Below are 12,364 nucleotides of genomic sequence, written 5' to 3'. Positions count from 1 at the left end.
GGCCACCTTTGACAATCCTCCCTTCCATCCCAGCTATACTTTTCGATCCCATTTTTCTGCCTTTGCGCCTTCAAAAGCTCTGAGACCAGAAGAAAGGAGGCCGCTTTCTTGCCCATGGCCCTGCCACTCAGTAGAAAGCCAGAATTTCTGTCTGTTGTGCCTTTGTTATGGGCCCTGGTTCAGAAGGGGTGCCCACCCACATTGCAGCAAAAAGAAGAGAACGGAGACCTTAGGGATGGGGTTGGGGGGAGGAATGCATTGTTGAAATGTATGTAAAGCAAAATCCACACAGAAACTACTGGATGAAGGTGGGCGCAGCTGGCGAAGAGATGAGTCTAATATCCCTTTCCTGGGATACGGTCAAAGGTCTCCAGTCCCAGGAGAACATCATCCAACCTGGCGAGTCCATTCATTCATCCCGCAAGTGGGCCAGAAGATCCTCCAGTTAATGGCAAGCAAGACACCTGCAAGAAAAGAAGAACTGGGGGTTGGAGCAGGAATGGAAATAGTGGCAACAGCTCCCAAGTCAAATAGGGGGAAGGGGGAAGGCACTTAAGAGGGTGGAAATGAAATTCGGGCGGTGGCATGTTGGAGTCCCCTGCCCCGGGCAAGGATGAGAAGTGCCTGGCACTCGTACGAGGTTTTGTAGCTGTTAAATTTGTATCCTGCCTTTCCACCCAATGGTGCTCAAGGCAGCCAATGACAAAAATGCAAACACAGTAAGATGCAATAGAACACAAAAGTTAAAAGGAAACACCACAAGGCCAGTAAAACAACTAAAAACAACCAGGTACAATGGTTTTTCAACATATTTGCAAGTCAGCTAGTGGGCCAAAGGCCTGTCTAAATAAAAATGCTGTTTCCTGCCAAAATAAGGGCATCAGAGGGTTGCAGAGCCAAGAAAGCTGCTCCCTGAAATTGCTGCCCAATGTGCTCCAGATGTTGGTGGGACAGGCAGGGAGGCATCTGAGGCTTTTAGCACCTCTGCAGGCTCACAATTTAGTACGATTTTTTAAAGCCTTGCTAAAAAATGGAAAACAGGTGGCAAGCCCAGACATTGCGAGGCTGCCACAGGAAGCAAAGCCCACAGCTTAGTGGTAGGAAATGTGCAGACAAAGCCCAACCCCCAGCACCCCTAGGGTAAGGCTGCCTCCGGTCTGAACCCCTAGAGAGGATGTGTGGCTTGCTGGTGGACAATTTGGTGGCAAGGCTTCATGCCTCCCATGATGTTTATGTGGCAGTAGTGCTGCTGATCCCCAAGCCAATCTTCCCCCAAAGAATCCTGGGAAGTGTAGTTTGTTAAAGAGGGGCTGACAGTCGTTAGGGTTCCCCTTGCAGAGATACAATTTCCAGAGTGGTTTAACAGTCAAACCCTCTTCTTCCAAGCGCACTCTGGGAATTGTCGCTGTGTGACAGGGGTCTCTTAATAGCTCTCGGCCACCTTAACAAACTACAGTTCCCAGGATCCTCTGGGGGAAGCCGTGACTGTCAAAGTGGTATAACAATGCTGGTGTGGATGCCGCCCACTGGCCTATCCTGACCAATGGCTTTCTAGAGTTTTGGAGAGGAGACATTCCCAGCCACACTTGCAGATACGCCAGAGGCTGAACCTGGAACCTTCTGTGCACATGACAGATGCTCTACCACTGTGCTACGAGCTCTTCCTTTTCAAGCAGAGGCTTCTGCAAAGCAGGACATCTGGCCATCTTAATGGCAGCAGGGGTTCAGGCGCTTGGTAGGCAAAGAAAAAAGTGCGCAATGGCTTGCTGGGCAGAGGGGGCAGGGAGGAGGCTGCGTATGCCACTGTGAGCCCCTTGAAGGAAGGGTGCAATAGCAATAAACTAAATAAATAGAAGTAGAATCATAGAATGGTAGTCCAACCCTCTGCAATGCAGGAATCTCTTGCCTAATGTGGGGCTCGAACCCACAAGCCTGAGATTAAGAGTCTTCTGCTCTACTGACTGAGCCACATTAGCAGGTTTTGGAAAGCGGAGGGTGGGGAGATGCAGGTTTAGAAAGCTCAAGAAACAGGGCTGTGAAGAACTTGAAGACAAGCTGAATGCAACCCAGCGAGCAGACTTTTATGTGCCCCCACCCCATCCACCTCTCAAACTGACGGAAAACAAAACTGAGCTTGTCACATATATAGCAGGAATGATGCCGTGTTCAGCATAGAAGGTGGTCACCCTCGCAGTCTGCCAGAGATGCCAGGATGGGTGTGTGTGCGTGTGGGAATGTGAGGATTGTCTCTTGTTTCATCCAGATTAAAAAAACCAACACCCAACAACACCTGCTGTCTCTGGTTTCAGGCCATGTTGTGTTAAAAGTTTAATGATGATACTGAAAGAGGAACAAAAGTGAAAAGGGAAGCTAAAAGGCATGGGAGAGAGCAGGGCTGTGGTCTGCAAAGGATGCAGAAGGGCAGAAGCTGGCCTCTGCCGGATTAGACCAAGGCTCCACCTGGACCATCCTTGATTTAGGTCTCCTGGGCCATTTTGGCCAGGTCACCCCCAACTGCCTTGCACTTGCTATCATGTCTATGGTGTCAGGTGTGGGATAGATTGGCATAGCAGAAGGGTCAAAAGGGGTTTTTCAGGCACAGACGATGGACAGCGCCTGTAAAGCCCTTTGCAAGGAGGCTGAAGCACTGACTATCGTACATGATAAAGCACACAAACTTTATTCAAGTTCTTAAGATTCTAGAGTCTAGACCAGGCATCCCCAAACTCAGCCCTCCAGATGTTTTTGGGACTACAATTCCCATCATCCCTGACCGCTGGTCTTGTTAGCTAGGGATGATAGGAGTTGTAGTCCCAAAACATCTGGAGGACAGAGTTTGGGGGTGCCTGGTCTAGACTAAGTGCCTGTTTCCAAGGCTGCCTTGGGGAAGATCCTAGCAAGGCATATGGCCTCCCCCCACTGTGTTTTCCAGATTCTGGTATATATTGCCTCTGAACATGGGTGATTCATTTAGCAAACATGGCCAATAGACCTGTTTTCCATGAATGTGTCCAATCCTTCTTAAAAGTCATCTTAGCTGTTGTCACATCCCAAAAAATCCGCAAAGCAGGCAGAAATCTATCAGGTGAGAACTTCTTCTGGCAGAGAGATAGTGATGATGAACAAAGTTTTGCTAGCTGAATTTTTGTTTGCTGCTCAACGTGAAAGAACACACACACACACACACACACACACACACACACACACACACTTGCACCTGGTCAATAAGGGTGACTGGGCCTCTTTCTCAGCTCTCCAGGGAAACGTAAGGGAACAGGTAATAATGCTAAGCATCTGTTCTGCCATTGAGCTACAGCCCATTCACAAGATGCTCCGGGTCAACAAGGCTCCCCTTCCATTAAGGCTGTGGTTCCCAAACTTTTCCCTGCCACGGACCACTTGAAATTTGCTGAGTTTCTGACTATAGCATTTGCAACTTACTGTTGCTAGAGGCCAGATGATTTTTTTAATCGTAGTTTTATTGCATCTTTTATTTCTTACATAATGTATTCTATTGTACTGCAATTTGAATTCTATAGAATCCAAGCGGTAATGAAATAAAAAGTAAAAGGAGTAATAAAGATATTATTAAAAATCAATATATTTAACTCAATGGATATGCCATCTTCTGTCTTCAAATTCAGAGACACACCACGGCCCACCTGAATGAAGCTTGTGGACCACCAGTGATCTGTGTTGGTTTGGGAACCCTTGCTTTAAATGATCTGCAGCAGAGGGGTGCTGGGGTTGGTAGAAGCAGCCCATCAAGGGAAAGTGTGGCTGCTCACCCTACAAATCCAATCTGTCCCAGAATAGCTGCTGGTTCGATTCTTACACAGTCACAAATGCCTTGGGGGAAAGTCGGGTTTAATTCCACCTCTTTCGTGCTAATTGTAGATCAAAAGGATGCCAAGGGAGCAACTGGTCCAGGTTAAAGCATGCACATCCCACAATATTAAAAGGATTATGACAGATTGGGACAGACATTGCCTCAACCAAATCACCCAGATGGCCAGGAAAATAAAACTTCAAAAACACATAATTCCTAACGCCTTTTATTAGCAAGCTGGTGTGCAGAAATCAGCAGGGGAAAATTTTCACGGCATGAAAGCGAAACATAATCGCCCACCTGATGTCAAGCAAGCTATTAAAGGCAGCAAGTTAGAAAGTCTGCAGCTCTTGTGGCTGTAGAGACTTGCCCAAGGAAATCAGAGCAGGACACAGGCAGGTAATTTATACCAAGGCTGGGTTCACACTTACTAGGTTTCCAGTGCTGGTTTTTTAAACAGAATACAGTGGTACCTCGGGTTAAGTACTTAATTCGTTCCAGAGGTCCGTTCTTAACCTAAAACTGTTCTTAACCTGAAGCATCACTTTAGCTAATGGGGCCTCCCGCTGACGCCACGCGATTTCTGTTCTCATCCTGAAGCAAAGTTCTTAACCCGAGGTACTATTTCTGGGTTAGCAAAGTCTGTAACCTTAAGTGTCTGTAACCCGAGGTACCACTGTAATAGAATATGATAATAATAGAATTGTAGAGTTGGACGGGAGCCTGAGAGTAATCTAGTCCAACCCCTTGCAATGCAGAGATTTCAACTAAAGCATCCATGACAGATGGCCATTCAAACTCTGCCTTAAGACCTCCAAGAAAGGAGAGTCCACTACCTCCAAAGGGACTCTGTTCCGCTGTCAAACTGTTTACACATGTATTCTTTGATGGATCGCTTCTCAAGCCACCTTCACACCAGCTGGTTCTCTAGACAATTTGTCAACCCCTTTGCATCGTGCAAAAGCATCCCGCCCCGCCAACGCCTCCTGGTGTGAACACAAACAGAAGCGAATCTGACACTAATGAAGCAGCGCTGATGTGAACAGTTGGACGGCGGGAAAGAGCCACGCAAGGCGTTGAAAACTACGGCGACAACTCCACTGCGCCCTGAGCCTAGTAACGTCAACACCCCCCGAGCAGGACCACGGGACCGGTCTATCTAGTCCAATACTGCCGACCCGGACTGGCAGCAGCCGTCCATCGGGAGACGCGGTGGACGGGCAGGGCTGGGCATTACCTCGTCTAGGCGGCTTCCCGGCTGCTCTGCACCGTCCTCATGGCCAGCCGAGTGTCCTGGCGCCGGGACCACGTCCTCGAGATCTTCCTGGCCAGGCGGGCCAGCGTGCCGCCCTTGGCGCCGTAGTCCCTGGCCAGCTCTTCGGGGGCGATCTCGATGTTGCCCGTGTACCACATGATCCAGCCCAGCAGGCTCAGGAAGACCAGCACGGCGCCCGAGTAGATCAGCAGGTCGCCGAAGTCGCGGCCCCGAAGGCGCAGCCGCGCGAAGATGCCCGTCAGCAGCGCCCCGGTGCCCGCGGCGTCCATGAGCACCGCGAAGGCCAAGGCCAGCCGGCAGCGGCCCAGCCCCGAGGGGGAGCCCATGATGGCCGGGGATCGGCGGCGCCCGTCGTCCAGGGGCGCCGCGCGGCACGTCGGAGCTGCTTCCCAAGAGGGAGAAGCGGGGCGAGCTTCAGGATCGGGAAGGGCGCTGCAAAAAAGCAAAAGTGTGGGGTGGTGGGTGGGAGATTTTGGACGGCGCAAAAGCTCCCAAGTCACAGTGAGGCAACCCGAGAGGGCAGGAAGAGGAAGGGGAGCGGGACGGTGCCCTTCCAGGCAAAACCCCGTCCGGGGAAATGGAGGGAGGGAGGAAGAGGGCGAGGAAGGACAGCGGGGAAGGCGGCCCGGGCAGAAAGGAGGAGTGGCCCAGGTGAGAGACCCGGGAAAGCGGCCCGACCAGTTTCATAAGGGGAGGGACCGGCAAACAGGTAGTAGACGGCTTGGCTTTGCTCTCACGATCCGGGAATCCAGGCTCTCCAAGCCCCCTGCCGACCTTGAGCTAACCTGTCTCCCAGCCTTATTTGGGAGTCCACGATGCTTGCTCGTTTTCTCTCACTGCCCCACCTCCTCCCCAAGAATCTGTCTCTCACTTGGCTTGGAGGGGACCCAGGAGTCCCCGTCTTGTCCTCGCAACCCCGTTCCCTTTTCACCATGTACAGAATTAGTCATCAACTCAGGCACGCACTGCAATGGGCCCAATCATAAAGGCGCAAGAGACGCTTCCTGCTCCCTTTTGTGCGGACAGCCAACCAAGTTGGAAGGGGTGTGGCGGGTGGCGGTGCTATTTACAGCCCTGGATGTGCAGGAATGCATTGTGTTTCTTAAGCCGCCTTTTGTCAATGATGCAGCCCTGCAGGAATAACTGCAGTCAAGGCTGCATTCCTAAGCGCACCGGCAAGGGCCTAACGCCCACTGAACTCAATGGGACTTGCTTAGGTAACATATAGGAAACAGCCCCGCCACCTTTCGCCTCCCTAAAGTAGGCATTTCACACTTGCCGTCGTGGGTGCAGGTGTCCTCTCTTGACTACACACACCTGTCGTGAAAAGTTACGTGGTTTCAGCAGGAAGTTATGGGACATTCGAGGATTGGAAAGGAATCAGTATGTCCCTTCCGTAACTTTGCCAGCACAAACAATAGTATTGAAGGCAGGATGACATGTAACTGCCACAATAGCGCCATGAGCACAAATCATCATGAGTGCACAATAAAAAGAATTCTGGAAGGATTAAGGTAACCATTTTTTTCCTCTTTATTTTTTATTTATTAATTTAACATAATTATTACAAAATATAAGCAAAATATTGCAAGTACATACGTACATATATATTTCAGATAAGCACACATATATTAAAAAAGAACAAAAGAGAAAAAAGTAGGAAAAAAAGAAGAAATAGAGAAAAGAAGAAGAAAAGTTGGAAGAATTTCTTCCAAATTTATTCTACAAATATCTCAATATAAAAATATTAATAAAATTTCATTGATTGACTTCCATCGCTTACACGGCACTTCCTATATACATTTTAAGCAAGATTGTATCTGTTATTCCGTAGTTTTCCCATACACTCTCACACAAATATTCTAATCAATAAGTCTTCTAAATTTTCCATAAATCTATTCTAAACACAACCAATACTTTAGACTAAGGTAACCATTATATTGCATTTGAAATCAGGGAAGTAAAGAGCATTGAAATGAGAGCAACAATAATCTCCAATTATTAAAAGACCAGACAAATTCAAGGAGCATATACGGCTATCAATGTCTACAAGCCACTGTGGCAATGCTCTGCTTCCATGCTCAGAGGCAGAAAAGCATGACTTCTGAAGCTTCTGAATATCAGTTGCTGAAAACTACAGGAGGGGAGAGGGCTCTTGTGCTTGCATCCTGTGGGAACGAGATGCTGGACTGGATTGGCCCTTGGCCTGATCCATGCGTGATGATGACTGCAGGTGACATTAACAGATAAAGCATTATGGGTGTGCACACCACCATAAGCTTTGGATCACCCCAAATGATACACCTGCAGCTCCAGGAGACTGTCTTTTCTTAAAAGGCATTGGGTGATGTTTTAAACTCTCATGCAAATAAGAAGCTGGGAACATTACCCATTTCTGCCCCCTGGTTAGCATCTGAGAGCCAGTGTGGTGTAGTGGTTAGGAGCGGTAGACTTGTAATCTGGTGAACCGGGTTCGCGTCTCTGCTCCTCCACATGCAGCTGCTGGGTGACCTTGGGCTAGTGACACTTCTCTGAAGTCTCTCAGCCCCACTCACCTCACAGAGTGTTTGTTGTGGGGGAGGAGGGGAAAGGAGAATGTTAGCTGCTTTGAGACTCCTGAAGGGGAGTGATAAAGCGGGATATCAAATCCAAACTCTTCTTCTTCTAACACGAGAGATCTCAGACTGATCTCAGGTGGTGGTGCAATGGGTCAGTGTGTCTGGCTCTTAGCCAGAAGGTTGATGGCTTGAACCCACCCAGGGACGGCGGTAGACAGAATTCCTGCATTGCAGGCGGTTGGACTAGATGGCCCTCAGGGTCCCTCTCAACTCTACAGTTTTATTATTCCCTGAGATGTAAGGCCATTGTGCCAGAAGCTACATAGAGCCCCTTAAATGCTTTCTGTATGTTGCCTCTAAATGGTGGCCACATATAGCCCCTGACCATGTGGTGAAACCAGTGTGGTGTAGTGGTTAAGAGCGGTAGTCACGTAATCTGGGGAACCGGGTTCGTGTCTCCACTCCTCCACATGCAGCTGCTGGGTGACCTTGGGCCAGTCACACTTCTGTGAAGTCTCTCAGCCCCACTCACCTCACAGAGTGTTTGTTGTGGGGGAGGAAGGGAAAGGAGATTGTTAGCCGCATTGAGACTCCTGAAGGGGAGTGAAAGGTGGGATATCAAATCCAAACTCTTCTTCTTCTTCTTCTTGTTTCTTGGGGATTCAAGGAAGTGGAACTATGTGTTTGGCTATGCTACAAAAGCTTGGTTCGTGTTTCCTGCTTAGCAGGACAGTGATCCTTCCTGGTGGGAGGATCAAACACACTTTGTTTGAACAGCAGAGTCATGCGAGACCAACAGGTCACATGCGAAGTGCTGGCTTGGCGCTGGTGTGGGAATTCTTCACATGATCTTCCTGTCTCATGGGATTCTTTCATTTATTCCTGCATCGCCAGAGCTGCATGGGGAAAGCAACCTCGATACCATGCTGGTGACATGTGAATCAGATCTCTGGCACATCGGATAAGACGGCTAAGGACCCTGTGACTATCTCCAAATGGCCAAGATCCCCCCCTTTTCCACGGAACATAATAAATTTGCACTGTTCCAAGACACTGCACTGCCATTTCTGAACACGCTTTGTTCTTTGCAACTGTTTGATGTAGGAAAAGCTTCATGGCAAGCCCCACCCCCAGGCAATAAAACGATTTGCATTTTTAACAAGCTTTGTTCTCCACTCTACTTCTCTCTCTGGCTGGAATTAGCTGTTTTTTCCATTCTGCCTGATTAAAGTATCTGTGTAACTCAAAAGCTTGCAAGCTTCTCTCCCAGGCAAACCTTAAAACAAATCAAAAACCTAGTTCTTTTTTTGGGTGGGGGGAAGTGTATTGGAGTGTCTTGTACAATGGGTTTGGTCACTTGGGTGGTGGGATTCAAGCCCCGCCTCAGCCAGAGACACAACAGGAGGTGGTTTTGGCCTCAGTAACCCTATCTTTAAAATGGGGATGTTATACCAGGTAGTTTATGAGAGCACTATTTATCCCGAGCAAGTAGGAACAACAACAAAATGTTAGAGTGTATTTTCACCTTTTACCAGGAGTGCTCCGGTTCAGGGTTCTAGCAAGCTGGCCACATCCTCTTCCAGAATACTGTTATCTAAAACATTTCCTCTTCTGCAACTCCATTTTCATTTTTCTTTTTCAAGTGACACTCAACATTCCAAGGCTACTGAACTTGATATGTCCCCTCATTGGGCTGTCCTTTTGGGGGCAGTATTGCTTCTAATTCTTTTTAAAATATACAGTATTTATATTCTTTTTGTACATCTGCAAAACTTGGGGTTTTCCCAACCGTGCTAAAACCATCCCTCTTGTTTCTCAGTGACTCTGCTTTTACTGCAAGCCTGCCTGAACTTCCCACCTACATAAGGATTTAGAAAGAATGATTTATAGCCCAGTTTTCCTTTGCAATGAAGCCCAAGGCAGCTCTCCCCACAGCATTCATAAAAATAAGAACATCACAATCACTTAGCAAAACGAGACACAACTCAGGCAATATTATTCAGCTAGCTGCCTGAGCCTGTGCACATTTATTCAATTACGTCCCAGCGGCCTAGATTGTATGCAGAGCACTGTAAACTGCCGTTAATGGTTTACTTTGAAGGTCCAGGTGGCTCCTTATATTACTGCACTCCTGGTGTGAGCAGAAATAACAAATAATAATTTATATGGTTACATTTGAACTAGGGATTTTGGTTTGCTTCAGTCAAACAAGCCAGAGTTGGGAGTAACATTGTATTCACATTATGGTTTTCTTTGGAATGAAGCAAAACAGTGTCCCTGGTTTGGACGTAACACTAAACTAGAGACTGTCCCTCCCACAGCGTAAGCAGGAGCCGCAAAGTTAGAGCCATCTGCATATTCATGGCAAACCATTAACAATAGTTTTCCATGGTATGCAAACATAGCTAATGAGTTTAATGGAGTTTGTGGGTTAAACCACAGAGCCAAGGACTTGCCAAGGTCGGCGGTGTGAATCCCCGCGATGGGGTGAGCTCCCGTTGCTCGGTCCCAGCTCCTGCCAACCTAGCAGTTCGAAAGCATGTCAAAGTGCAGGTAGATAAATAGGTGGGATGGTAAACGGCGTTTCCGTGCGCTGCTCTGGTTCGCCAGAAGCGGCTTAGTCCTGCTGGCCACATGACCCGGAAGCTGTACGCCAGCTCCCTTGGCCAATAAAGTGAGATGAGCGCACAACCCCAGAGCTGGTCACGACTGGACCGAATGGTCAGGGGTCCCTTTACCTTTACCTAAGCATGTACAGGAATGCAGATTAAATGGCAATCCCCAGTGAAAAATGTGGGAATCAGTAAAATCTATGGCCAAGAATTCATAAACGCTGGCTTTGGAGTATGTCCTATACAACTCAGTGTGACACTCCAGAGAAGATAGAGGGTGAGCTGGAAGACCCCCTTTCAAGATTCTTTACATTTTTACCTTTACGCTAAGCCAAGGCTTATGGTCAATTGCTCCCTGCTTGACAAAAGGGAGGAGTGCAGCAGGAGCAATTCAGCAGCATGCACTACCATCCCTAAACTATATATTATGGCTTAGCCTGAGAAACACGAAGCCAGTGTGTAGTGTCATCATGACTTCACAGGAAGGGGTTAAGTTTTCTTCCCACATTTTCTGATAATGCTAACTGTGGAGACTGATGTAAATGAGAGAGTAAGGACCCACAGCAGTTCTTGTATTCCTTTTCAAGACCATCCTCTAAGCTCAAATACTAAGAACACCCTCTTGTTTATTACAATGCTGATTGACTCTGTTTTAAACTTTCTTTCTTTCCCCTTTCCCCCCAACTGGCAAAAACCGAGGTGTGTTTGGTACATTAGCGATTGAGCCGCAAGGTGCTGCATCTGTCCCAATTTTGAAATGTTCGGTTGAATTAAGGCACTCACATTTTTAAACAGAGCTGAACAGTTCAATTTGATGTGCTAAGTTAGACAATGCATGGGTTTAGAACCGACAATAAAAATAACGACTACACATATTTCTGTTTCCTAAAAAGTTCAACTTGAAGGGGTTTTTTGGGGGGGTGTTTTTCCCATATTGTGTCAGAATTTCCAAAAACATGTGCACCTCTAGTCCCGTTCTAGAATGAGAGAGAGAAGCAAGCGCACTGCCAGCAGAGGCAATTGAGCTGTGCTGTACAGTACTTTCACAGTTAAGTCATTAGTAATATTAGCTCAGTGGCAGAGGACATGATTTGCCTACAGACGAGTCCCAGCATCAATCCTTGGCATCTACAGTTGGTTTTTTTTTTAAGGGCTGGGAAAAACCTTTAAAGAACAGCTGCCTGTTTGATTAGTAGCATTAGCTTAGTTACTTCCAATTCATTATTTATATCCCGCTTTTCTGTGAAAACACAAAATGTACAAACACGGATTTACACTAAAACAAAAAATTAATTAAATTTTATTAATCTAGATTTTCAAGACAGCCTTCAAGAGAGAACCATGAAACAAATATAAAACAGATCAAAAAACGCATCAGAAACAAAAGCAATTATCATAGCAACATTAAAAGTACAAAGAGCAGTAGATATAAAATCAGTTAAAATCCCAATAAAAATATAAATAATACAAGATAAAATGCAAAATTAAAATGATTATTTGTTTATTAAAAACAATAATTGCTGCTTGTTTTTAAAACCTGAAGGTGGTTTACAAAAACAGAGAAACAATGAAATTATCAGTAAAAAACAGTTGAAAATATTTAAAACATTTAAAAATAATTAAAATCAACAATAAGCTAAAAACCAGATTAAAACATGTGTTTGCATTCTGTATTGCTGGATAGGCTTGCCTAAACAAAAATGTTTTCAGCAGGTGCTGAAATGAGTAACATGAATAATTGTATTAGCACTTTAAAAACATCAAAGACAAGCGTTCTAAAACACCCAGCAACTAACAGCATATGCAGTGGGTGAAGCTGTAACCCTGGGAGGAAGCCCCTTTGGACCCCAGCACCTCCACAAAGGTGGTCCTGATGGGACAGAGAGAAGGGCTTCCATAGCCCATTTTTAAGGTCAGGCAGGTTCATATAGGAGCAGGACAGGAACAGCCAGAATATTCATTTAGCCTAGCATTCTGCTTTCCATAAAGGCAAACCAGGTATCTCTGTGAAACCAAGTTCCAAAGGTCTGAGTCAGTATTAGAAAGATAAATCTGTTGATACACAAACAAAACCACTTCCTTTCAGGAA

The 12,364-nt window shown here is 46.6% G+C and overlaps 1 protein-coding gene across 1 annotated transcript; it reads right to left on the bottom strand.

Annotated features, from left to right (window-relative positions):
* Positions 1-238: 238 nt before the first annotated feature.
* On the bottom strand, positions 239-6,702 carry TMEM238 (transmembrane protein 238). The gene is made up of 2 exons (XM_083473007.1): positions 5,067-6,702; positions 239-464 (listed from the first exon to the last, which is right to left on the bottom strand). The coding sequence occupies exon 1, from the start codon at positions 5,429-5,431 to the stop codon at positions 5,072-5,074; it is 360 nt and encodes a 119-aa protein (XP_083329133.1). The 5' UTR covers positions 5,432-6,702; the 3' UTR covers positions 239-464; positions 5,067-5,071.
* Between the last annotated feature and the right edge of the window lie 5,662 nt (positions 6,703-12,364).

Source organism: Podarcis liolepis (genome assembly GCF_965112155.1).
Source record: "Podarcis liolepis genome assembly, chromosome: 13".
Taxonomy (NCBI): Eukaryota; Metazoa; Chordata; class Lepidosauria; order Squamata; family Lacertidae; genus Podarcis; species Podarcis liolepis.
The sequence above is the reverse complement of the archived record's forward strand: the minus strand, read 5'-3'. Positions and strand labels throughout refer to the sequence as shown.